At 37.5% G+C, this 24,634-nt stretch overlaps 1 protein-coding gene across 3 annotated transcripts in view; it reads left to right on the plus strand.

Moving 5' to 3' along the window:
• Positions 1-5,294: 5,294 nt before the first annotated feature.
• The window catches only part of ACBD3 (acyl-CoA binding domain containing 3), a 42,300-nt gene continuing 22,960 nt past the window's right edge, over positions 5,295-24,634 (plus strand). Inside the window, exon 1 of one of the 3 annotated variants that reach the window (XM_079106692.1) lies at positions 5,295-7,744. In XM_079106692.1, the coding sequence (XP_078962818.1) occupies positions 7,456-7,744 (289 nt within the window). In that variant the 5' untranslated portion in view covers positions 5,295-7,455. Of the gene's footprint in view, positions 7,745-18,422; positions 18,964-24,634 lie in introns of those variants that run through there. The other 2 variants (XM_079106690.1, XM_079106691.1) reach the window with 2 other exon arrangements.

Genomic DNA, 24,634 nt, shown 5'->3' on the forward strand with positions numbered 1-24,634 from the left:
CAGTATCTACTATACATCAGGTGCCAGGAGGCATAGCTGCCATAGTAGTAACAGGCTTTGGAAAAAGATGAAAAAAAAAAAAAAAACACAGTAAAGTATATAATAGAAAGATTTTAAAAAATTAGCCATTATCCCATCAATCCTAGACTACCCCTCAGTGACATTTAAAATATAATGCACAAGAAGCCAAGCATGATAGGCCATACCTGTGATCCCAGTGATTCCTGAAACTGCCGCGGGAGGGATTTCAAGTTCAAGGCCGGCCTCAGCAAATATGGGAGGCCCTAAACAATTTGGTAAGAACCTGTCTCAAAAAATAAAGGGCTGGCTGGGCGTGGTGGTTCAGGCCTGTAATCCCAGCGGTTTAGGAGGCTGAAGCAGGAGGATAGAAAGTTCAAAGCTAGTCTCAGCAACTTAGGCCCCCTAAGCAACTCAGGGAGATCCTGTCTCTAAATAAAATATAGAAAAGGGCTGGGGATGTGGCTCAGTGGTTAAGTGCCCCTAAGTTCAATCCCTGTACAAACATAACAAAATAAAACAAACAAAATAACATGTACCCTAGTGAGCCTTATATGTGAGAGGGTACATTCTAAGACCCTCCAGCAGATGTCTGAAACCATAGCTAATACTAAACTCTGCATATACTTTTTTTTTACCTACATAGACATACCTGTGATACAATTTACCTTATGTTAAATACAGAAAGATTACAATAACTAATGATAAAAGTAGAACAATTATAACTGTATATTGCTATTAAAGTGATGTGAATGTGGTCCCTCTCTCAAAATCTTATTGTGGTTTAGTCACCCTTCTTATGATGATATGAGGTGATACAATGCACATGTGAGGAGATGAAGTGAGATGAGTGATGTAGGTGGCATTGTGAGGTCATGTTAAGCTACTATGTAAGGGTTGCTTAGACCCAAGCACCACTATATAGTGACAGTCAATTTGATAACTGAGATGGCTACTAAGTGATCAACAGTGAGTGATTCATATCCTGGGCAGGATGGAGTGGGATGGCATGAGAATTCATGCTACTCAGAATGGCAAGCAATTTCAAACTCTTGAATTATTTTTAGAATCTTCCATTTAATATTTTCAAACTATTATTGACCATGGGCAACTGAAACCACAGAAAGTGAAACTGTGGATGAGGGGGACTGAGTGTGTAAGATTAGAAAATTCAAACACTACAGAAACAGAAAACGAAAGGCTAGTTGCCCATATCTATTCCATATGTTTCTATTTTTAAAAATCTATGAGTGTTTTAATCTAAAAGAGTCATACTGTAAACATGGTCTTGTGCCTTCTTTTTGTAACATTAATATATTTTTGAGATCTTTCCATATTGGGGCATTCTTATTAACAGCCATTAGAATTGCACATTCAGTGCCATAATGTATGTCACTTGTCTCTTAGTAATAGGCAGTCAACAGTGTGTATATTTTTCATCTATATCTTTATTGAATCCAGGGGTACTCTACTATGGAGCTACATTCCCAACCCTTTTTTTGGGGGGGGGGGGGCACCAGGGATTGAACTCAGGGGCATTTGATTACTGAGCCACATCCCCAGTCCTATTTTGTATCTTATTTAGAGACAGCGTCTCACTGAGTTGCTTAGCACCTTGCTTTTGCTGAGGCTGGCTTTGTACTCAAAATCCTCCTGCCTCAGCCTCCTGAGTTGCTGGGATTACAGGCCTACACTACCAGGCCCTGCCATTCTCAGTCCTTTTTATTTTTTTATTTTGAGACAGTCTCACTAAGTTGCTTAGGGCCTCGTCAAGTTGCTGATGCTGGCCTCAAACTTGTGATCCTCCTTTCTCTGTCTTCCGAGTCACTGAGATTACAGGCATGTGTGCCTACACGTTGGCACACTTTTGAGAGCTCTCTGTATCCCTTGCCAAGAGACCGGTTTTAAGTCTTCTCCTCTGACCAGCCCCAGGCAAAGAGGGGTGGGGTGGGGGCTTTGTCTCTCAAACAGCGACCTCCTCTGGGCTGGGACAGGAAAGCACACCATTAGGAAATAATGGCATTCATAGTACCTGTGTTAACAGAAGCTCTTTGGTGGCAGAATTCTACAAGTTTCTTTTTCTTTATATTTTTCTATGTTGATGGTCACCCATGGACCAAGAAGTGGGCCTTCAACAGCCATCAAACTGACTTCCTTGTCTTCAAAAATGTGAGAAATAAATTTGTTATTTATAAGCCTCACAGTCTATGGTATTTGATTATAGGACACAGAGTAAGATAAGTGGCCGGGCAGGTAACAATATAAATTGATAGTCCAAATCTACTTATCTTTTGATATGGAACACATACAGGTCCATGACATATAGCATAAACAGTGTCTGTCACTGCCCTATCCAGTGCTCTGACTTGGTTTTACTTATTGGATCATGACGTCTTGAGGTTGGACAGTACAGCCACTTACTTTTGTATTCCCTTCAGTATCCGGTAAACAAGTCAGTCTCTAAATGTATGTTGAGCTGAACTGATGTTTTATGTAACTGATGTAATTATGCCTTCATTCATTTATTCATCCATTCATTTAACAAAATACTCTGAGTGCCTACTTCATATCCCATCCTGGGCTTGGGACTATGGGGAGTACAGAGAAATTGCCTTTGTACTCCAGATGCTTATGGTCAAGGAGCATAACCTAATTTTCACTACTAAAGTGTTCTGCATTACTAAATAACTGCAAAATTTTACTGAGTACTAATTATTGATTCATGAGATAAAGCAGGAAACAAAAAATTTAACTCAGTTCCTATCTGGTGACCTAACAATGTTTAGCAAGGAAATATGTGGACAGAACAAGGTAAAAATTGGTTTAGGGAAGAAATGTTAGGAAATATTTCATAAATGGTAACACTTCAGATGGAAAATCATTGAATAGAACGCCATATATATTGGCTTTCTATCACTGTGATAAAATACTTGTGATACATAATATTAAAGAGAGGAACAGCTGATTTTGGCTCGTGGTTTGGTCCATGGTTGGTTGGCTGTTGTTCTGGGTATGTGGCAAAGCACAGAATCACAGAGAGAGTATATGGTGGAGTAAAGTTGCTTTAGCTCATGGTGGCTAGGAAGCAAAGAGAGGGACAGGAAGGGGCCAGGATTCCAATATCCCCCTTCAAGGCACATTCCCAATTAGCTAACTTCCTTTCACTAGACCTCTTCTCATAAAAATTCTATCACCTCTCAATAGTACCATGAGATGGGGACCAAATCTTTAACATATTTGCCTTTGGGGAACATTTAAGTTCAAGCAACTGAAATTTACAGTGAAGATGGTTGATTTAAAATAGCCACCTTTGTATAAGAACAAACATGGAGAAGATATTTGAGTTTTGTTTTGTTGGGGTACTGGGCGTTGAACCTAGTGGGCACTCTACCATTGTGCTATATCCCCAGTCCTTAATTTTTGATACAGGGTCTTGCTAAGTTGCCGAGGTTGGCCTATAACTTGCAATCGCCTACCTCTGGCTCCATGGTTGCTGGGATTACAGGCATGTGCCAGCATGCCTGGCTTTGAGAAGATATTTGAAAGGTTTCAGAAAATATGCCTTCTTTTTTTTTTTTTTTGATGCTGAGAATTGAACCCAGGGCCTGTGCTTGCAAAGCAAGCACTCTACCAACTAAGCTAAATCCCCAGGACTGAAAATATGCCTTTTTAACAAATTAAAAAATGAACTAGCCCCACTTAAAAAGTAAAAACAATAAATAAAAGTATTACAAAAAAAAAAGGAAAAGAAAATATGCCTTGGCAATTCTCTGAGCATCCTTACATATGAAAAACAGATATGGAAAAGCAGGGCTGTTTATGTAAAGTCAGATTCTATTGTGACACATGTCTTTTCCAATAGACATTTTTTATAAAGTCTTTGGGGAGGGATTACAAATGAGGTGATGGATATGCTTGCTATGTTGATTGTGGTGACAGTTTTATAATCATATTCATATGTCAAAATCTAAATTACAAACATTAGTATTTGCATTTTATTATATACAAATTATATCACAATAAGATTGTGAGGAAAAAAGTTTGCTAGACTTCCTATTCAAACTGTGATCTGTAGACAGCAGCATCAGCATTGTCAGATTATTAGAAATGTGGGTTCTCTGGGGCTAGGGTTGTGGTACCATGGCAGAGCACTTGCCTAGCAAGTGTGAGCAACTGGGTTTGATTTTCAGCACCATATAAACAAACAAACAAAGATATTGTGTCCATCTACAACTAAAAATAATGAAATTAAAAAAAAAAAAGAAATGTGGGTTCTCTAGAGCTAGGAGTGTGGCTCAGTGATAAGAGTGCTTGCCTAGCATGCATAAGGCCGCAGATTCCATCCCCAGCAGCACCCAGAAAGAAAGAAAGGCTGATTCCTGGGCCTCCCTGGACACTTACTGGGTCAGAATCTGTAGTTTAACAACTTTCAGGTGATTCTCACATTAAAGTTTCACCTCTTCTTACAGCGAATGTCTGGAACTCATCTCTCATAATGAATTGTTAAAAGGAAGTTGTATTGTTTAGGCCTTTTTTGGTCACTCTTAAGAGCAACAACCTACAGATGGTCCTTGCTGGTTCTATTAGGAAGAGATTTAGCTGTTAAGTATGAAGGATGTTTGGGTTTTTCAGTAACATTTGTTAAGTTCCAAACAGTCAAAAAATATCAATGGTGATTAATTTCCTATCATACTTTACCTCTCTGGACGTATTCTATAAGTTTTAATATTTTTTAAATTAACTTTTTTTGCTGGGCTTGGTGGTACACACCTGAAGTCTTAGTAGCTTGGGAGGTAAAGTGCCTTTGGGTTCAATCCCTGGTACCTACCACCAAATTAACTTCTTTTTCTGATTACAAAAGAAATGCTAAAATTTTTTTAAATAAAAAAGAAATGCTGGGCTGGGGTTGTAGCTCAGTGGTAGAGCACTCACCTAGTATATGTAAGGCACTGGGCTCGATTCTCAGCACCACATATAATTAAGTAAAAAAACAAAGGTACAACAACAATTTAAGAAAATTAAAAAAAGAAATGCTAATTATGGAAAACAATCTATAATTCCATGAAGCAGAGTTATATTTACCCATTTCATTATCACTTGCAACAGTTACTGAATACTAAAGGTAGGACACTGAGTTAGATACAACCCAGAGAATATATTTAATGACTTTCTGGAAGTTGGGTCTTGTAATATGCATATTTTAAAACTATTTTAAGCTAGATCTAAACATCCAAGGTACTGGAGTTAGAAATAATCTTGATAAACAAGTGGGTTTATCATGAAGTTAATGAAGTTCAAGTTTTAGGGCTCTGCATTTGCATAGACTCCTTCCAAGGTCCCAGAGGGGCCCTAGAGTACATACATATGGTATAAAATTACTGTAAAATCTTTGAGAATAATATATTTAAGACCACTCACTGTCTTTTTATTTCTGACTTCCCTTCATCACTTTTCCTCTGAGTTAGGAATGGTCATCAACTTTTAGGGATCTGGCTAAGGGGACAATGATTTAATAAGGTATATATCTTGGGTTTTAGTAGCATGCATTTAAGTGGTTTGCACAAATAGTTAAATCATTGCTCACTGTGGTGTAGGAATGGCTTTCTGAAATACATCTATTACCCATTCTGCCAATCCAATTAGTACCATGTCACAAAAGTGCAGGGCAAGAGGGCAGAAGCACTATAGTGCCTGGCACAGTAAGTACATAGGTAGTGAAGGAGAAACAAAGATTGAAAGAAAAGGAGAATCTAGTCCACAGAGAAGTTTTCCAATCATCAGGAATGAAAAATTTTAAGTAGAGGGATCAATTCTCTCAGTGTTTCATCAAAATGCAAGTTCTCATTGATCAGTAATCTACTAAATAATGTCATATATACAATTATAAACGCACCATACTTATTTTGGTTTTATGGGAATCATGCAAAAGAGAATATATTAGAATTCCTATTGTCTGTATGTGAAGTTATATGTCTTATTCATTCTAATGAATCAAATTGTCTGAACATAGCAGACAAATCTAGTTCTGAAAAAACTCTCTGGGGCTCCAGTAAACATCACACACAAGCTGGGTTCCGTGGCACATGCCTGTAACCCCAGTGCTTGGGAGGCTGAGGCAGAAGGATCATAAGTTCAAAGCCAGGCTCAACCATTAAAGGCCCCAAGCAACTTAGGGAGACCCTGTTTCAAAATGAAATGTAAAGGGCTGGGGATGGGGATGTGGTTCAGTGGCTAAGCGTGTGTTCAATCCCCAGTACCAAAAACAAAACAAAGTAACAACAAAAAATACCCACACACAAAATTGCCATTGAAGCTGCCAAATGATCCTTAAGATCTTATAGTTTATGTATCAGAGAAATTTAAGGTTTCCCCAAATTTGACAATAATTCTAAAAAAGTACATAAGAATTGTGAAGCTTAAACAATAAAAAATTAGCCATGCCAAAGACTGATCTTTCTTCATAGAAAATATTACAAAATAATCATAAGAAAAAGATGATCAAAAGTATGCAGTCCCTCTCCAAAAAAATTAAGAAAAATGATCATAAATGGTGCCCCAAAAGTCTAGAAACAGGTGATGCGTCAAGGACATCTTTGATCTTTAAAAACAATGATTATTTTGGGGCTCTTAGACACCTAGTATCAGGCAGTTAAAATATGGTTATGAGTGATCTGTGGGTCTTGTTAATTTAAAAATGTCATTTGTGAATTCTTTCTCATTCTAAACATATTCACTTTCCTATCCTCCTGTTCCTATTGTTTTGTACTCTTTTTTTTTTCCCAGTAAGGGTCCCACAAATTACGTGAGGCTCAGTTCCTGCAAAACCAGGAGCTCCATCTATCTACAACCAACCCAGAGAAGCCCCTGAATTTCTCAGCAGTCCTGTTTCCTCTTAAAAGAAAAAAAAAAGGGGGGGGGGGTTTGCCTTGCATTTCCTCAGTTTCTGTGACGATCAAATAAAACTGGTGGGCAAAAATAACTGCCAACCACATAATCCCCTACAAAAAGTGAAGGGCGCCCTGGCGGGTGGGGCGCCTAGCTATACAGTCACACTCTCTGCACTGACCCTCACGCTGGGCTTGTCTGACCCCGCCCCTGCTGAACCGTGAATAGCCGCTGAACCCAACGGGGAGATTCGGCGGGGGGCGTTGGGGTGTAGTAGCCACCCACCAGGAAGAGCTGGAATCAGGGTACCCGGGTGATGGCAGGGAGGGGCGGTGAAGAGCAGCCGGACCCGAGGCGATGGCGGGTGGTCGAGGAGGGGGCGTGATCGACGGTTCCGGAGGGGGCGGGGCATTAGGCCTTAGCCCCTCTCGGAGAGCTCTGTAGTCTCCTTAGCACCGGAAGTTCCGGTGTCGGCAAGCGGAGGTCAGAGGTCAGCAGGAAGTCGATACGTGGCCGCCGCCTGTCCCCGCCGAGGAGGCGCAGCAGCCGGAGATGGCGGCGGTGCTGAACGCAGAGCGACTTGAGGTGTCCGTCGACGGCCTCACGCTAAGTCCAGATCCCGAGGAGCGGCCCACTGCGGAGGGCGCACCGCTGCTGCCGCCGCCGCCGCTGCCGCCACCCTCGCCGCCTGGGTCCGGCCGGGGCCCGGGCGCCGCCGGTGAGCAGCCGGAGCCCGGGGAGGCGGCGGCTGGGGGCGCGGCGGAGGAGGCGCGGCGGCTGGAGCAGCGCTGGGGCTTCGGCCTGGAGGAGCTGTATGGCCTGGCTCTGCGCTTCTTCAGAGGTGAGCCGCGCCGCCCCCACTCCCGCCGCCTCTGCCCGGCACCGGGAGCCAGGGCTGTGGTCCCCAGGGAGACCGGACCAGTCTCATTCCTACCACCCGTGGTAGGCCCGGTGACCCGAGCAGGGCTCCGTCCTTGGGGGTACCCGAAGTTTGTCACTGTAAGCTTGGACTAGGTCACACCCCTGAGGGGCCTGGAACCGTGCTTTAGCAGTCGAGTCCCGCCTCCCGTAGGTTACCAGGGCGTTTTACCTGATTTAGCGTCTCCGGTTTCCATGAGCCAGGATAGAAGAATGAGACCTCTCTCCCAGAGGATCCTTTCTGGGATTGCTTTTTTTTTTAGCCGACGTTTTCCTTTTCCTGTTTCCCATGGTTTGTCACATAGGACTCCACCGGCTTTTACCCTTTTCCTATAGTGGGAGAAATTTTTCAATTGGTCCCACACACATACCTCTTCTAGCCTTTTTGGGGAACTATAGGACATGGTCTCCTGGCAGTATTGATGTAGGAGAGGAAAAATTAAAGTGTTAAGCTCTTTCATGCTTTCCAGCTTGTAAAATTCCGAAGAGATGTCCACTATGTTCTAGTAGGTTCTAAATGGTTAAAATTTTATCCTGTAACCAGTGTGGAAGAGTGAATTCTCAGTAAAGCCTTAAAGTACCCTCAGAGCCTCTCGTATAATTAATTGTGAAATGTCTCTTGTTTTAGAACAAGATTGTGTTGTGCAGTGTTTTATTTATTTATTTAAAGTGGGTGATTCACTTAGTCAGATGGTGGAGACCCATCAATAGTTTTGTCAGTAGGAAAGAGTGATGACCGTTAGTTTGATCCGTAAAGATATTTATGTCTTGGTTGCAGGGCAGAGAGAGAAATCAAATGAAACTTTTAAAAAGTGGTTGCTAGGTTCTACGTGCATTCCAGAACAGCATATTTATGACAGTTTTCCCAGAGGGAGTACCTTTCAAAGTACACATTTTACCACCTGAAGTTGAGTAGTTCACCTTAGTGATACATGTTAAAGAGATATATTTTCTCTCAAATTAACTTTAATTTTGCAAACTAGTAAAGATTTCTCTTTTATAAATCATCAGAAAGTTTGATCATTCCACATTTTTTTTATTAAAAAGTTTACCCTTGAACTATTCTTTGTCCTTACACAATGAATTTAGCACTCATGTACTGGCTTGCTTGGGGAATTGGTAATGGCTAATGGATTTTGGATCACTTGACCCCTTAGGTCATTGACTTGAATTTAGAGTTTGCTGTGGTATGATATATTACCACTTATATACAAATCTAGTGGTTCTGTACAATTCATGAAACGGATGTATCTCAAAATTTTATTCTTGGAATTTATTTTTCCAATCAAGTATATTGTAGCAGAGACTAAGAGTAGAAAGGAATCAACTTTTAATTCTTGCTTTTGCTACATGACTAACAACAAAATGGGTAATTTCATCTTTTTAGCCCATCTTATTTAGAAATAGTAGTAACATCTACTTTGAAAGATTGAAATACTGTATATGGTACAGTAAATTTAGCATTGCCTGGAGAGTCAGGAACCTCTGGATTCTAGTTCCTTGTAAACTCTTAGACATTAACTTTGTCAGACCTAGTTTCATATTTATAAAGGGATCTGGATTAGATGAAGTTTGATATCTCAGATTTAAGCTTTAGTGATCTAAACCTAACATTTTATTGAGTGGTAGAAACCCTGGGGGAATCCATAGTTTGGGGAACCTAGTTATCAGTCATCTTAGTGACAAAAGCTTCCTTGGTAGATATGGTTCACTCATTTCTTAAGTTTTCAAAGCAGTATCCAAAAAAGTATCTAAAAAGGGAAGTAGCTGTTTAGCAATTAAAAGCTACCTTTCTGCATGGATCATTACATCAGATGACAAGTATATGAGATGCTAATTGATTAAAAAAGGAAGAATGTAAAAGTAATCAGAAGACTTATGAAAGTGTGGTGAGCCAATTAGTGCTGCCTTTGTTTTAATGAATTTTTTTTTTCTAGCAGAATACTTGGTATGTTTGCAAGGTCTTCCAGTGTATTACTGTTTTATAGTTTTGTACTAGTACCTGATAAAAATTAAAGATAACATTTTATATTCTGTGGAATAATTGTGAATCTTGAAAGCATGAATATAATTTTCCATTGAAAATAATTTGGATTGGGAATCAGGAACCCTGTTTCTAGTTCTAATATTGTCAGAGTGGTCATAGATCAATGATTGAGGTTATATGTCAACTGCTCTCTTAATTTGGTCAAGGTAAAAAGTTAAATAATATAGTCTGGGGTGTAGCTCAGTGCCTTTGCCTAGCATGTGTGAAGACCTGGGTTTTATCCCCAGCACTAAACAAGAAAAAAACAAGTGAAGGGCTGGGTATATAGCTCAGCTGGTAGAATACCTGCCTCACATGCAGAAGGCCCTGGGTTCAATCCCCAGCACCATAAAAACAAAAAACAAGTGAAATAATGGGTGGAAGTACGGTAAATGTAAGTTAGTATTTTACCATCTAAATTGTAGGCATTATTGCATCCTTATTATGTATAATATTTTAAGTTAGGTTACCACTGTAAATGAATAATACATTCCTTTTTTGCTATAAGGACCTATGAGTCCCAAAGAGGAGTTAAAGACTCTGTGACAAGTGTGAAAGATTGAGGGAGTGGTGCCATTTCATTAAGTTGGTGAGACCAGAAACCCTGAATGGGCAAGGCATGTATGTCTGGGAAGTGGCACATAGGAAGTAGTTTGGAGAGAGCTAGCTTAAAAGGTAAGTTTAATTGAGATCCTAATAGGAGTTGAATGCCATTGTAAATAATTTGTCCTTTTGTCAGCATATGGTGAAGAACCACTGAAAGTTGTTAAAGGGTGCAGCAGAGTTGGCCTAATTCAATTTTAATAAAACTAAGTTGGGTTTTCTTCTCTTGTTAAAGACCCAAGGGAACCCAGAGCATATAGCCTTTATACTTCTTGGATGAAGTTTGGGTTTTTAGAGTTCTTGTGAAGGGGTGGATTTTTCTTTTTTAATACTTTATTGTCACATTACATTAAGTTGTTAGATTGGTTGCATTAACTTAAAATTCCAAACTAATGATTGCCAATATGTTGAGCAGGTGTTCACTAAATGTCAGGTACTATGGTGAAAGCAGTATACATGCTGTTTTGTTTAATTTTCCTGTGCCCTTTTGTGAAGGTGTAATTCCCATTTCTTGCATGAGGAACCTGTCTGGGCCATTCATTCAGTGGGTATTAATTTGGCACTGGGGATTGCACCCTGGGGTCCTTCACCACTGAGCTACATCCCCAGCCATTTTAAAAATTTAATTCTAGGGACTGTGTGGCTCAGTGCCTAACATGTGTGAGGCACTGGGTTTGATTCTCAGCACTGCATATAAATAAATTAATTAAAATAAAGGTTTGTCCATAACTAAGAAAATTTTTTTTTAAATTAATTCTAATTTTTTTTTTAAGGGGGGGGGGAACAGGAGATTAAACCCAAAGGCATACTACTGAGCCACATCCCCAGCCCTTTTAAACCCCTTTACTTTGAATGTTTCCCTTAGTTGCTGTGGGCTTTCTTTCCTAAATTGCTGAGGCTGGGCTCAAACTTGTTGTTATTCTGTCTCAGTCTCCCTAGTATCTGAGATGACCGGCATGTTGCCACCACACCAGGCTCAGTTTTTATTTGTTTAAGAGAGGAATTTGGTTCTCACTCTGTTCGATTTCAAAGAGTTCTTTGCACCACAGGAGATAAAAACAAATAGGACCTCTGTTTTTTGATGAAGAGAATGTTTAAAACAACCTAGCTAATTAGATGCCTTATCACATTTTAGAACTTCTTCAGTGTATTTTCAGGAAAATATAAAGGACTAATGGAAAGATCCAAGTTGGTTTTCTAAACATGATCATGTTCTAGAACGTCTCAGATGTCTGTAAAATAAGCGTGAGAGAATTCCTAAATAACATTGCTTTTGGCTTTGAAAATTTGAATGCATTGAGGGAGAAATCCTAAAGGACTTAAGTAAATGTGCCCATCAGAAACGAGTCCTACCTCAGCCTCCCAAGTCTTTGGGATTATAGGCAGGCATTCTGGGCACCAAATTTCCTCAGTGAACAACATGTATAGGAAAAAAGTGGTGGAAAAGTTATAATCTTATTTGAAACCTTATTTAAATAAACTAACAAATTGTAGCTCTGTGGTAAAGCACGCACTTAACTTGAGCAAGAAAGGTCCTGGGTTCAATCCCTAGCATTCCCCCAACCCCTGAGGAAAAAAAAGATGAGTCCTGTTACTGCTAAATCTCATTTCCATTTAGCTAATGTAATTATTATTATTATTATTTTACTGTTATAAACTACTGTAATGTAATGCTAATGTAATGATTATTATTATTTTACTGTTATAAAAATAGATGTAACATTTTTAAGTTTAATTTAAATTTTTTTTAGTTGTAGGTGGACCCAATATTTTTTTATTTTGTTTTAGTTGTAGGTGGACACAATACCTTTATTATATTTTTTTATATGGTGCTGAGGATCACACACACTAAATGAGCACTCTACCACTGAGCCGCAACTCCAGCCCTTAAGTTTAATTTTTTAAATTTAAATCTTATTTTAACTTTTTATTATGGAGAATTTCAAACACACGAAAAGAGGCAAAATGGTGCAGTGAATACCCTTGTACCCGTTACCCAGCCTGACCTTCTCCATTTAATTCCCAAGACATCTAAATATTTAATTATATTTAAAAAGTGAAGATTCCTTATTTTGTTTTGTTTTGTGGTATTAGGGATTTAGCACAGGGGCAGTCTACATTACATGCCTTTTTATTTTTTATTTTGAAACAAGGTCTTGCTAAGTTGCTGAGGTTGGCCTTGAACTGAAATCCTTCTGCCTCAACCTAGTTAACTAGGATTATAGGTGTGTGTCATAATCCCTGGCAAAGACTTCTTTTAAAAACTGACTACAATTCCATTATCATACAAAAATTTTAAATTTATAATTCTTTAGTATCACATGTCTAGTTAAGGGATAAAGTTAAGGGTAGTTTTATTACAATTTCTTGAACAGTTTATTTAAATGATGTTTCAGTTAAGATTTACACATCCATTCCTTATTTCCTTTACATTTTGTTTGTTGAGGAAATTGGACACCCATGGTGCATGCCTGTCATCCCAGGAAATTGGGAGGCTGAGGCAGGAGGATCACAAATTGGAGGCCAGCCTCAGCAATTTAGCAAGACCCTTAGCAACTTAGTGAGATCCTGTCTCAAAATATAGAACTGGGAATGTAGCTCAGTGGTAAAGCACCCTTGGGTTCAGTCCATAGTACGCAAAAACAAAAAGAAATTGGGTGGTTTTTCAGTAGATTTTGTGGGTTTTTAAAAATATTTTGTTTTATTTGTAGGTGGACACAATACCTTTATTTTATTTTTATGTTGTGCTAAGGATTGAACCCAGGGCCTCATGCATACTAGGTGATCGCTCTACCACTAAGCCACAATCCCAGCCCCTAGATTTTGTTGATTGCATCCATGTGGCTTAAAATATTTTTTCATCTCTGTATTTCCTAAAGTTGAATAGTACAGATTCAGGTTCTGGTTTTCTGGCAAGACTACTTTGTATTGTGTGCATTCTTCCCTGAGGCAGATAATGTTAAGTTGTGTCTTCTTTTGTGATGTTAAGGCCATTATTAATATTTGGATCTGTTAATTAAGGATTTTTAAACGGTGGTGTTTTTATTTGTCCTTCACTGAAATACTTTTCCTCATATACTGTTTGATTTAGGGTAGAGTTCAAATAGGAAAGATAAATACTTGTTTCCCTCTATTTACTAGTTTTCAAATTGTGAATTTTCCCCCTAGCAGCCTCAAAAAGTTACTTTTTTTTTTAATGTTATGATATACCCTTACACATGTGATTTTTATTTACTTTTTCTTCTTGGTAATTCTTATTGATGCTCAAATTATACCATCTTGGGCAAGTGGTAAATTGTATCGCCTTTCTTTCTTTTTTTATTTGCAGTACTGGAGCTTGAACCCAGGATCTCATGCATGGTAGTCAAGCACCCTTTTATTGAGCTACACTCCTATCCCTTTTCATTTTTATTTTGAGACAGAGTTTTACCAAGTTGCTGAGGCTGTCCTGGAACTTGGAATCTTCCTGCCTCAGCCTCCCAAATAGCTGGGATTACAGGTGTGTGTGTGTTGTACCTTTTTTTTTTTTTTTGGTACCAGGGATTGAACCCAGGAATGCTTAATCACTGAGCTCTGAACTACATACTTAGCCCTTTTTTTTTTTTTTTTTTTTTTTTTTTTTCGCGGTTCTGGGGATCGAACCCAGGGCCCTGTGCTTGTAAGGCAAGCACTTTACCAACTGAGCTATCTCCCCAGCCCCGTACTTACCCCTTTTTATATTTTATTTTGAGATAGGGTCTTGCTAAGTCGCTGAGCCTGGCCTCAAACTTGGGATCCTCCTGCCTCAGCGTCCCAAGCTGTTACAGGTGTGTGCCATTGCACCCAGTAGTGTTATAGAATTTTAAAATTGGTTCTGGACTTCCTTTGGCAGGACTCTTAATAATTTTCTATAGCTTCCTTGCTTTGTGGTATGAGATGTTCCAGGGTTATCTTATACATGTCTTGCCTCAGGAGGAATTGGCTGTTTCTCGGGGGATATGGTTCCTTTGAGTGGAAAATGTCATTTAAAGAACAATAATCTGAGTGAAAGGGGTGGATGTTCATTGCTAACTGGATTGGTCATTATTTCAGTAGATATATCTAGGGAGGTGTCTATGAGTGGGGAGTGTATTTGAGGGTATGATATAAAAAAGGCTAAGTTGGATCTGGAAGGACTTAAATCTTAGACTTGTTTTATAATTATGTTTGAATTAGTGTTGGCTGTTTATATTATTCATAGCTGGGACAGAACATATAGTTTGATTACATTTTGGTTCTTGAACAAACTTGTTTTTTGTGTGGAGGCAATTACTTGTTTTCTTTGTCCTCAGGTTAACTTAATTAATTTTTTAAACATCAGAACATACTTCTGACTCTAGAATCAAAAATAAAACCAAGGGCTTGGGTTATAGCTCAGTGGTAGAGTGCTTGCCTAGCACATGCCAGGCACTGTGTTCCATCCTCGGCACCACATAAAAATAAAAAAATAAAGATATTGTGTCTGCTTACAACTAAAAAATATTTTTAAAAAGTAAAGCCAATTAAGATCTGTTAAGGGCTGAGGCTGTGGCCTACTGGCAGAGTGCTTGCCTAACATGTGTGAAGCACTGGATTCAAGTCTCAGCACCACATACAGATAAATAAAAATAAAGGTCCATCTACAACTAAAAAAAATTTTTTTTTAAAAATCTGTTAAAAAGAAAAGACATGTATTTTTTGCCTAAATTAGTTAATTAGTCTTAGTTTTCTACTGCACTTCTGTCTTCTTGGAAACTCATTACTGTTACCTTTCTGTTCTTTTGAACTCCTTTTTACCTGAATCATTGCTATTTACTATGTATACACTGGAAATGCATGCCCCTAGTAGCTTCTTGAGAGGAGAGTACATGGGGATTACAGTTTTTTAAACCATGCCTTTCCAAAAATTTGTGTGTTTTACTGTCACATTTGATTGTTTGGGCACCAGAGTCTAGACTGGGAATGTGTTGTTTTTCTCTAACAAATATGGAGTCCTCTGCAAAAGTTGGGACAAAGTAACCATTTGCCCTTTTGGGTTATTATACACAATGGGAGGGATAGTGGCTCTTTGCTTCTTATACAAACTTTAAAACAAATTCCAGTTTTTAAAGAATTTGGTGCCTTTGGTTTCTGAACTTTTTCAGGGTTCTCTAAATTGGCTTATTTATTTCTTTTAGTGGGATTTCATTGAGGATAAGAGATAATTGTGTGTGTTCAGGATATCTTGTTTAACTGGAAGTTTTATTTGCATGTTTTCTAACCTTTTAATTATATTTGCGTTTTTTAAACTTCCTGGAAATATTTTTGATCCTTTGAATTTGCTTCTTCCTGTAGTCTAGGGTTAACAAACTTTCCTTGTAACAGGCCAGGTAGTAAACACTTTAGGGCTCGAGGATCATACATGGTATGGTGAGTGTTGCAGACGCTTTGTTTTGTTTTTCCTTTTCATCTTTTTATAACCCTTTTTAAAAGGTAAAAATCATTTTTGTAGGCTTCATTAAAAAAAAAAAAAAATTTAGCTGTGGGGGCTGGGAATGCAGCTCAGTGGAGCTGCGGGAGGAGTTGGGATAGTTCACCAGCCTCTCCGGGCTTTGGTCAGTCTCTGTTAGGTAAAACAGATTTTTAACCTATTATTGGTTTTCAGTTTTATAGAAATGGAAGTGAACTTTGTTATGGTTGTTGCTGGACACATGTCAGCTAGTGATCTCAGTTCAGTTGAGAAGGGCTAGATTTGCATTCATGCTTCTTAAGGTAACAGAAGTACTTCTTTCTCATTAGAATAAGGACATTTCACTATGGCATCTGAAAAATAGCTCTGTAACTTCTTTACAAGCATATTTTATGTTTATTTTTGGTTGCCATAGAAAGTAGAGTTCTAGAATTGATTGAACTAAATTACTTTACAATAATTAACTCTTATCTAATTTAAAAAAGTCTAAACAAACCATTGTGTTGTGTGAACTAGAGCCATCTGAAAAGAGAGAAGAAAACTTTTTTTTTTCTTTTTGGTAATACTAAAATTTGCCAAACAATTTAGATGGTAAAGCATTTTCATTTTTCTGTCTGTTTGTAGTTAGGACATCAGCAACACATGCTACATAATAAAGGTGGTCGGGATTAGCATAGCCTCCTGTGCTTTGTATATTCCGCGGGAGAATAATTAATCTTTTCACTTTGTCCCCCCAAAGGCTGAAGAGAACATTGATTTGACTTCTTTTTTTTTTTTTTTTTTGGTTGGGGGGAGGTCCTGGGAATTGGACCAGGTCCTTATTCGTACTAGTATACACTCTTCCAATGAGCTACATCCCCAGCCACACTTTGACTTTTTAAAAGTACGTTAAAAAAGAAAAAGAGTGTTTTTGAATGAAAAAGGGGGTCATGTATATGTTTATTGAAGAAAATTTGAAAAAATAAAAAAATGAATAGAGAAAATACAATTAATCTGTAATCCATTCTTTTCAAAATAATTATTGGTCTTAACGTGTTTTCTTTTTTTTGAATTTTTTTAAGACAAATTTGATTCTGAAGTAGAATAATAATGATTAATTTGAAAATTCAGTAACAAGGTTTAAAGGAAAGATTATAGATTGATTCTTAAAACTAGTAAGTGTATAAAATATAAAAGATTCACTGAAAATGCCAATATAATTCACAAGGGTGGAGGTACAGTTTTGCTCATTGTCACAAATTGACCCGTAAAGTTGATAAGTTGATTTTCCTTCTCCTCCTCCTCTCTTCTTTCTTCTTTCTTTTCTTTTCTTTTCTTTTTGTGTGTGTGTGTGTGTGTGTGTGTGTGTGTGTGTGTACACGAGGGATTTGAATCCTGTAGTACTTACCAACTGAGCCACATCTGTGGATCTTTTTATTTTATATTTTGAGACAAAATCTTACTGAAGTTGCTTAGGGTCCTGCTAAGTTGCTGAGACTGGCCTCAAACTTGAAATCCTCCTGCCTCAGCCTCCCATGTCTCTAGGATTGATGTGTGCCACTATGCCCTGCTGAAGTTGATTTCTTTCTTTTCTTTCTTTCTTTGTTTTTTTTTTTTTTTTTTTGATACTGGGGATTGAACTCAGGGGCACTGAACCATTGAGCCACATCCCCAGTCCTATTTTGTATTTTATTCAGAGATAGGTTCTCATTGAGTTGCTTAGTGCCTTTCTTTTTGCTGTGCCTGACTTTGAACTCTGGATCTTCCTGTCTCAGCCTCCTGAACCACTGGTATTACAGGTGAAGTTGATTTCTTTAGTGAGCTGTGTTGGGCCTGGTTTTGGTGGCTAAAGCCAGTGAATAAAGCATGTAGCTGAGCACTGGGGGTCATGGTGGTAGACAAATCTGTTTTGTGTATTCCTTAGGAGAATACGTAACCAGGACTAACACTGCAAACATAATTTTTAAAATTATTTTCCTAATTTGCAAGGCATCATTAATTTTGACAGTCATAAAAATAGGCATATGTTAATTTAATATCCCCAAGACCTACCTCTTTCCCTTCCTATTGATGACTCACATTTTGGTGCTCAGGATTAAACTAACACCTGCTATATGATGGGTAGTTTTCTTGTGTATGTACCATTTCCATAGTCTATTGCACATAGTTGGAACCACCAAATGCTTAAAATGAAGCAATTTATCATCTGATGGGAAAAGGACACATTCTCCACAGCCCTGACTACCATTTGTACTTATACTACTTATTAAAAAATATGACTACTATAACCTATGACTACTATAAAGTTATTTGTATAATACTATAAAAGCTATTTTATAAATAACTTTTATGGTGGTTGTCAATTAAGAAAAAATTTTTATACCCACTGGTCCGTCTCGTATCATCTCCCTACTGCAAAAAAAAATGGATGTTTGAAAATTGCTGTTTCACTTGGCCAATCTGAAAAGTGATTGATCTTCCAGAGAATAAAGATTCCATCTGATTTTTATCTTATTTATATATATTGTTTATTTTTTCTTTTTGCAGTGCTTGGGGATTGAACCTGGGCCAAGCACTTCACCACTGAGCCACATCCCTAGCCCTGATTTTATTGACATTTACTTAGGTTAATAAAACCATTTTCATCAAATTTATACTGTTTTTTTTCAAAGAAAAAGTGAAAATACTCTAACCTCATCATTTTCAGGCTTACTACATCTTTTTTCTTTAATCACCATCAGGCACTTTTTTCTTTTATAAGATTTAAGATAAAATGACATAGATGGAGGCCTTTTTTATTTTAAGCTACAAAAACCTAAGGCAGACACCAATGACACATGCCTATAATCCCAGCAACTCTGGAGATTGAATCAGGATGGCAAGTTCAAGGACAGCCTGGGCAACTTAGAGCCTGTCTCAAAGTACAGAGAGCTAGAGATGTAGCTCAGTGGCAGAGCACTTCTGAGTTCAATCCCCAATACTTTAAGAAAAATGAAAAGAAGAAGAAAAAAAGAAACTTTGGTCATTAATATGTCTAAAATTAAGATGGATGGAATGAATGCTTTTGAAATTGGAGATAATCTTTTTGGTAAGTAGCACAAGTACAGTTAGTAGCCCCTATTGCTTTACATATTTTAACAACCCAACAACATCTTAGAATAGAATTCTGTCTAGTTAATTTTGTAAGAAAAATGCTGCAGTTTTTTAAAAGAATGCTCTATAAGTGTATCCACTTCCCCAAATTATATAAAAATTTTATCTTTCTGTATTCTCCCTGAGTATCTGTCCACATTGTAGGCATTTTATATTGTGCAAAGTATAGCACATAATTTTCCATTCTACTTAATTCATTATCAGTATATTCTCTGTGTTATAATTGGCCTTATCAAAGGTCCTGTAATAATTATTTTAATAGCTATATAGTCTGTTCAATTCTATTCAAGCATTGCATTGTTGAATAGATTTTTTTCTTTTTAAAAAAAATTAATGTAGCAGGGAACGGTTGTAACACCATTTTTGTTGCTATAAATTTTCAAGGTTGTATTTCAGAGAGATTTCAATGGGAAGAGAATGAAATAAAGAACAATTCTCTTAGGCTTGTTGGTTTTCACATGAAAGATAACAGCAAGGTGTATTTTGGTTTCATACACTATAATGTCTTTTGCTTTATACTGTGCTGGAATTTAACAGAACTACTCTCCTAACCTAAGGAGTTGTAACAAGTATACTTTAATACTTTTTTTTTTTGGTCAGAAGTAAACTAAAATCTTTCCTTTATCTCAATATAATTTTGTTATAATTTGTTCTGTTATATATATAATATATATATATATATATACACACACACACACACACATACACATATATGTACACACATACACAGCTAGGTGTGGTGGCACACATCTATAATCCCAGCAAATCAAGAGGCTGAGGCAGGAGGATTACAAGTTGAAACCAGCCTGGGCAATTTAGTGAGACCCTATCCCAAAATAAACTGAAAATAAAAAGGACTGGGGATGTTGCTCAGTGGCAGGGTGTCCTGTTCAATCCCCAGTACTGCAAAAAAAAAAAAAAAAAGTGTATATAGATAGATAGATACACACACACACACACATACATACATACATATGTATGAAAAAATATTTTTTAAATAACCAAACTGTCAGGTTGTTAGATGTGGTGCATGCCTGAGACTGAGGCAGGAGAATCACAAGTTCAAGCCAGTCTCAGCAACTTAGCAGGACTCTAAATGAAAATACAAATAAGAAGGTACTGGAGCCAGATGCAGTGGTGTACACCTGTAATCCGAGCAGCTTGGGAGGCTGAGGCAAGAGAATCGAGAGTTCAAAGCCTTAGCAATGGTGAGGTGCTAAGCAACTCAATGAGACGGTGTCTCTAATTAAATACAAAATAGGACTGGAGATGTGGCTCAGTGGTTGAGTGCCTCTGAGTTCAATCCCTGATACAAAAAAGAAAAAAAAAAAGATACTGGGAACCCCTGGGTTCAATCCCTAGTACCAAAAAAGAAAAAAAAGAAAAAAAAAAATTCCCTTAAGTATCACATGAGTTTCTGCTTAAAAATTTTTCATGTGGTATATAAATGGGGAAACTTGTTCAGTTCCCACCCTTCAATATTGCAAGTCACTTTCCAGAGGCAGTACTTCTTAACCGTTTAGTTTGTCCTTCTAGATATTTTCCTTTGAAAGATTAAATGTTGCAAGGAAAACTTCAATTCTCCACAACCACTTCTTTTTTCTAATTTTTTTATTTCATTTTTTTTATTGTAAACAAATGGGATACATGTTGTTTCTCTGTACATGGCATAAAGGCATACCATTTGTGTAATCATAAAGTTACATAGAGTAACGTTGTTTGATTCATTCGGTTATTTTTTCCCTTCCCCCCCACCCCTCCTACCCCTCTTTTCCCTCTTCCTTCCTCCATTCTTGCCCCCCCAACCCTAACTCTAACCCTAACACTAACCCTTCCCTCCCCCCATTATGTGTCATCATCCACTAATTAGCAATATCATTTGTCCTTTGGCTTTTTGAGATTGGCTTATCTCACTTAGCATGATATTCTCCAATTTCATCCATTTGCCTGCAAATGCCATAATTTTATCATTCTTCATGGCTGAGTAATATTCCATTGTATATATATATATATATATATATATATATATATATATATATATATATATATACCACAGTTTCTTTATCCATTCATCAATTGAAGGACATCTAGGTTGGTTCCATAGTCTGGCTATTGTGAATTGAGCAGCTATGAACATTGATGTGGCTGTATCCCTGTAGTATGCTGATTTTAAGCCCTTTGGGTATAGGCCAAGGAGTGGGATAGGTGGGTCAAATGGTGGTTCCATTCCAAGTTTTCTAAGGAATCTCCACACTGCTTTCCAGAGTGGCTGCACTAATTTGCAGCCCCACCAGCAATGTATGAGTGTACCTTTTCCCCCACATCCTCACCAACACTTGTTGTTGCTTGTATTCTTGATAATCGCCATTCTAATTGGGGTGAGATGGAATCTTAGGGTGGTTTTGATTTGCATTTCTCTTATTACTAGAGATGTTGAACGTTTTTTCATATATCTGTTGATTGCTTGTAGATCTTCTTCTGTGAAGTGTCTGTTCATTTCCTTAGCCCATTTGTCGATTGGATTATTTGTATTGTTGGTGTAGAGTTTTTTGAGTTCTTTATAGATTCTGGAGATTAGTGCTCTATCTGAAGTATGATTGGCAAAGATATTCTCCCACTCTGTAGGCTCTTTCTTCACATTGCTGATAGTTTCCTTTGCTGAGAGAAAGCTTTTTAGTTTTAATCTATCCCAGTTATTGATTCTTGCTTTTATTTCTTGTGCTATGGGAGTCCTGTTAAGGAAATCTGGTCCTAAGCCGACATGTTGAAGATCTGGACCTACTTTTTCTTCTATAATCTGCAGGGTCTCTGGTCTGATTCCAAGGTCCTTAATCCATTTTGAGTTTAGTTTCGTGCAAGGTGAGAGATATGGGTTTAGTTTCATTCTGTTGCATATGGATTTCCAATTCTCCCAGCACCATTTGTTGAAGAGGCTATCTTTTCTCCATTGCATATTTTTGGCACCTTTGTCTAGTATGAGAAAATTGTATTTATTTGGGTTTGTGTCCATGTCCTCTATTCTGTACCATTGATCTACCTGTCTATTTTGGTACCAATACCATGCCGTTTTTGTTACGATTGCTTTGTAGTAGAGTTGAAGATCTGGTATTGCAATACCCCCTGTTTCACTCTTCCTGCTAAGGATTGCTTTAGCTATTCTGGGTTTCTTATTCTTCCAGATGAATTTCATAGTTGCTTGCTCTATTTCTGTAAGGTACGTCATTGGGATTTTAATTGGAATTGCATTGAATCTGTATAGCATTTTTGGTAGTATGGCCATTTTGACAATATTAATTCTGGCTATCCAAGAACATGGGAGATCTTTCCATCTTCTAAGGTTTTCTTTAATTTCTTTCTTTAGTGTTCTGTAGTTCTCATTGTAGAGGTCTTTCACTTCTTTTGTGAGATTGATTCCCAAGTATTTTATTTTTTTTGAGGCTATTGTGAATGGGGTAGTTTTCCTAATTTCTCTTTCTGAAGATTCATCACTTATGTATAAAAATGCATTGGATTTATGAGCATTGATCTTGTAACCTGCTACTTTACTGAATTCACTTATGAGTTCTAAGAGTTTTCTGGTGGAATTTCCAGATTCCTCTAAATATATAATCATGTCATCAGCGAACAGGAATAGTTTGAGTTCCTCTTTTCCAATTCGTATCCCTTTAATTTCTTTGGTTTGTCTAATTGCTCTGGCTAGAGTCTCAAGAACGATGTTTAATAGAAGTGGTGAAAGAGGGCATCCCTGCCTTGTTCCAGTTTTTAGGGGGAATGTTTTCAGTTTTTCACCATTTAGAATGATATTAGCCATGGGCTTAGCATAAATGGCCTTTACAATGTTAAGGAATGTCCCCACTATCCCTATTTTTTCTAGTGTTTTGAGCATGAAGGGGTGCTGTATTTTAGCAAATGCTTTTTCTGCATCTATTGAAATAATCATGTGATTCTTGACTTTAAGTCTATTGATATGGTGAATGACATTTATTGATTTCCCGATGTTGAACCAACCTTGCATCCCTGGGATAAAACCCACTTGATCATGGTGCACTATCTTTTTAATATGTTTTGTATGCGATTTGCTAAAATTTTGTTGAGAATTTTTGCGTTGATGTTCATTAAGGATGTTGGTCTGAAATTTTCTTTCCTCCATGTGTCTCTGTCTGGTTTAGGTATCAGGGTGATATTGGCTTCATAGAATGGGTTTGGGAGGGTTCCCTCCTCTTCTATTTTATGGAATACTTTGAGAAGTATTGGAATGAGCTCTTCTTTAAAGGTTTTGTAGAACTCGGCTGAGAACCCATCTGGTCCCGGACTTTTCTTTGTTGGTAGGCTTTTGATGACTTCTTCTATTTCAGTACTTGAAATTGGTCTATTTAAATTGTTTATGTCCTCCTCATTCAGTTTAGGCAATTCATATGTCTCTAGAAACCTGTTGATGTCTTCAAAATTTTCTATTTTGTTGGAGTATAGATTTTCAAAATAGCTTCTAATTATGTTTTGTATTTCACTCGTGTCTGTTGTGATATTTCCTTGTTCATTCCAAATTTTAGTGATTTGGGTTTTCTCTCGTCTTCTCTTTGTTAGTGTGGCTAAAGGTTTATTAATTTTGTTTATTTTTTCAAAGAACCAACTATTTATTTTGTCAATTTTTTGTATTGTTTCTTTTGTTTCAATTTCATTGATTTCAGCTCTGAGTTTAACTATTTCCTGCCTTCTACTACTTTTGGTGCTGGTCTGTTCTTCTTTTTCTAGGGCTTTGAGCTGTAGTGTTAGGTCGTTTATTTGTTGAGTTTTACTTCTCTTATTAAGTGCGCTCCATGAAATAAATTTCCCTCTAAGTACTGCTTTCATAGTGTCCCAGAGATTTTGATATGATGTTTCTTTGTTCTCATTTACCTCTAAGAATTTTTTAATTTCCTTCCTAATATCTTCTGTTTTCCATTCATCATATAATAGCATATTGTTTAATCTCCAGATGTTGGAATAGTTTCTCTGTTTTTTCTTTCATTTATTTCTAACTTCAATCCATTATGATCTGATAGAATACAAGATAGTGTCTCTATCCTCTTGTATTTGCTAACATTAGCTTTGTGGCATAATATATGGTCTATTTTAGAGAAGGATCCATGTGCTGCTGAGAAGAAAGTGTATTCACTCTTGGTTGGATGGTATATGCTATAAATTATTGATTGTGTTATTGAGATCTATGGTTTCTTTGTTCAATTTTTGTTTGGAAGATCTGTCCAGTCGTGAGAGAGACGTGTTAAAATCACCTAGTATTATTATGTTATGGTCTATTTGGTTTCTGAAATTGAGAAGGATTTGTTTGACATACATGGATGAGCCACTGTTTGGGGCATAGATGTTTATGATTGTTATATCTTGCTGATTTATGCTTCCCTTAAGCAGTATGAAATGTCCTTCTTTATCCCTTCTGACTAACTTTGGTTTGAAGTCCACATTATCTGAAATGAGGATGGATACTCCAGCTTTTTTGCTGAGTCCATGTGCATGGTATGTTTTTCCCCATCCTTTCACCTTTAGTCTATGGGTATCTTTTTCTATGAGGTGCGTCTCTTGTAGGCAACATAATGTTGGATCTTTTT

The sequence above is a fragment of the Sciurus vulgaris genome (genome assembly GCF_902686455.1).
Source record: "Sciurus vulgaris genome assembly, chromosome: 12".
Taxonomy (NCBI): domain Eukaryota; kingdom Metazoa; phylum Chordata; class Mammalia; order Rodentia; family Sciuridae; genus Sciurus; species Sciurus vulgaris.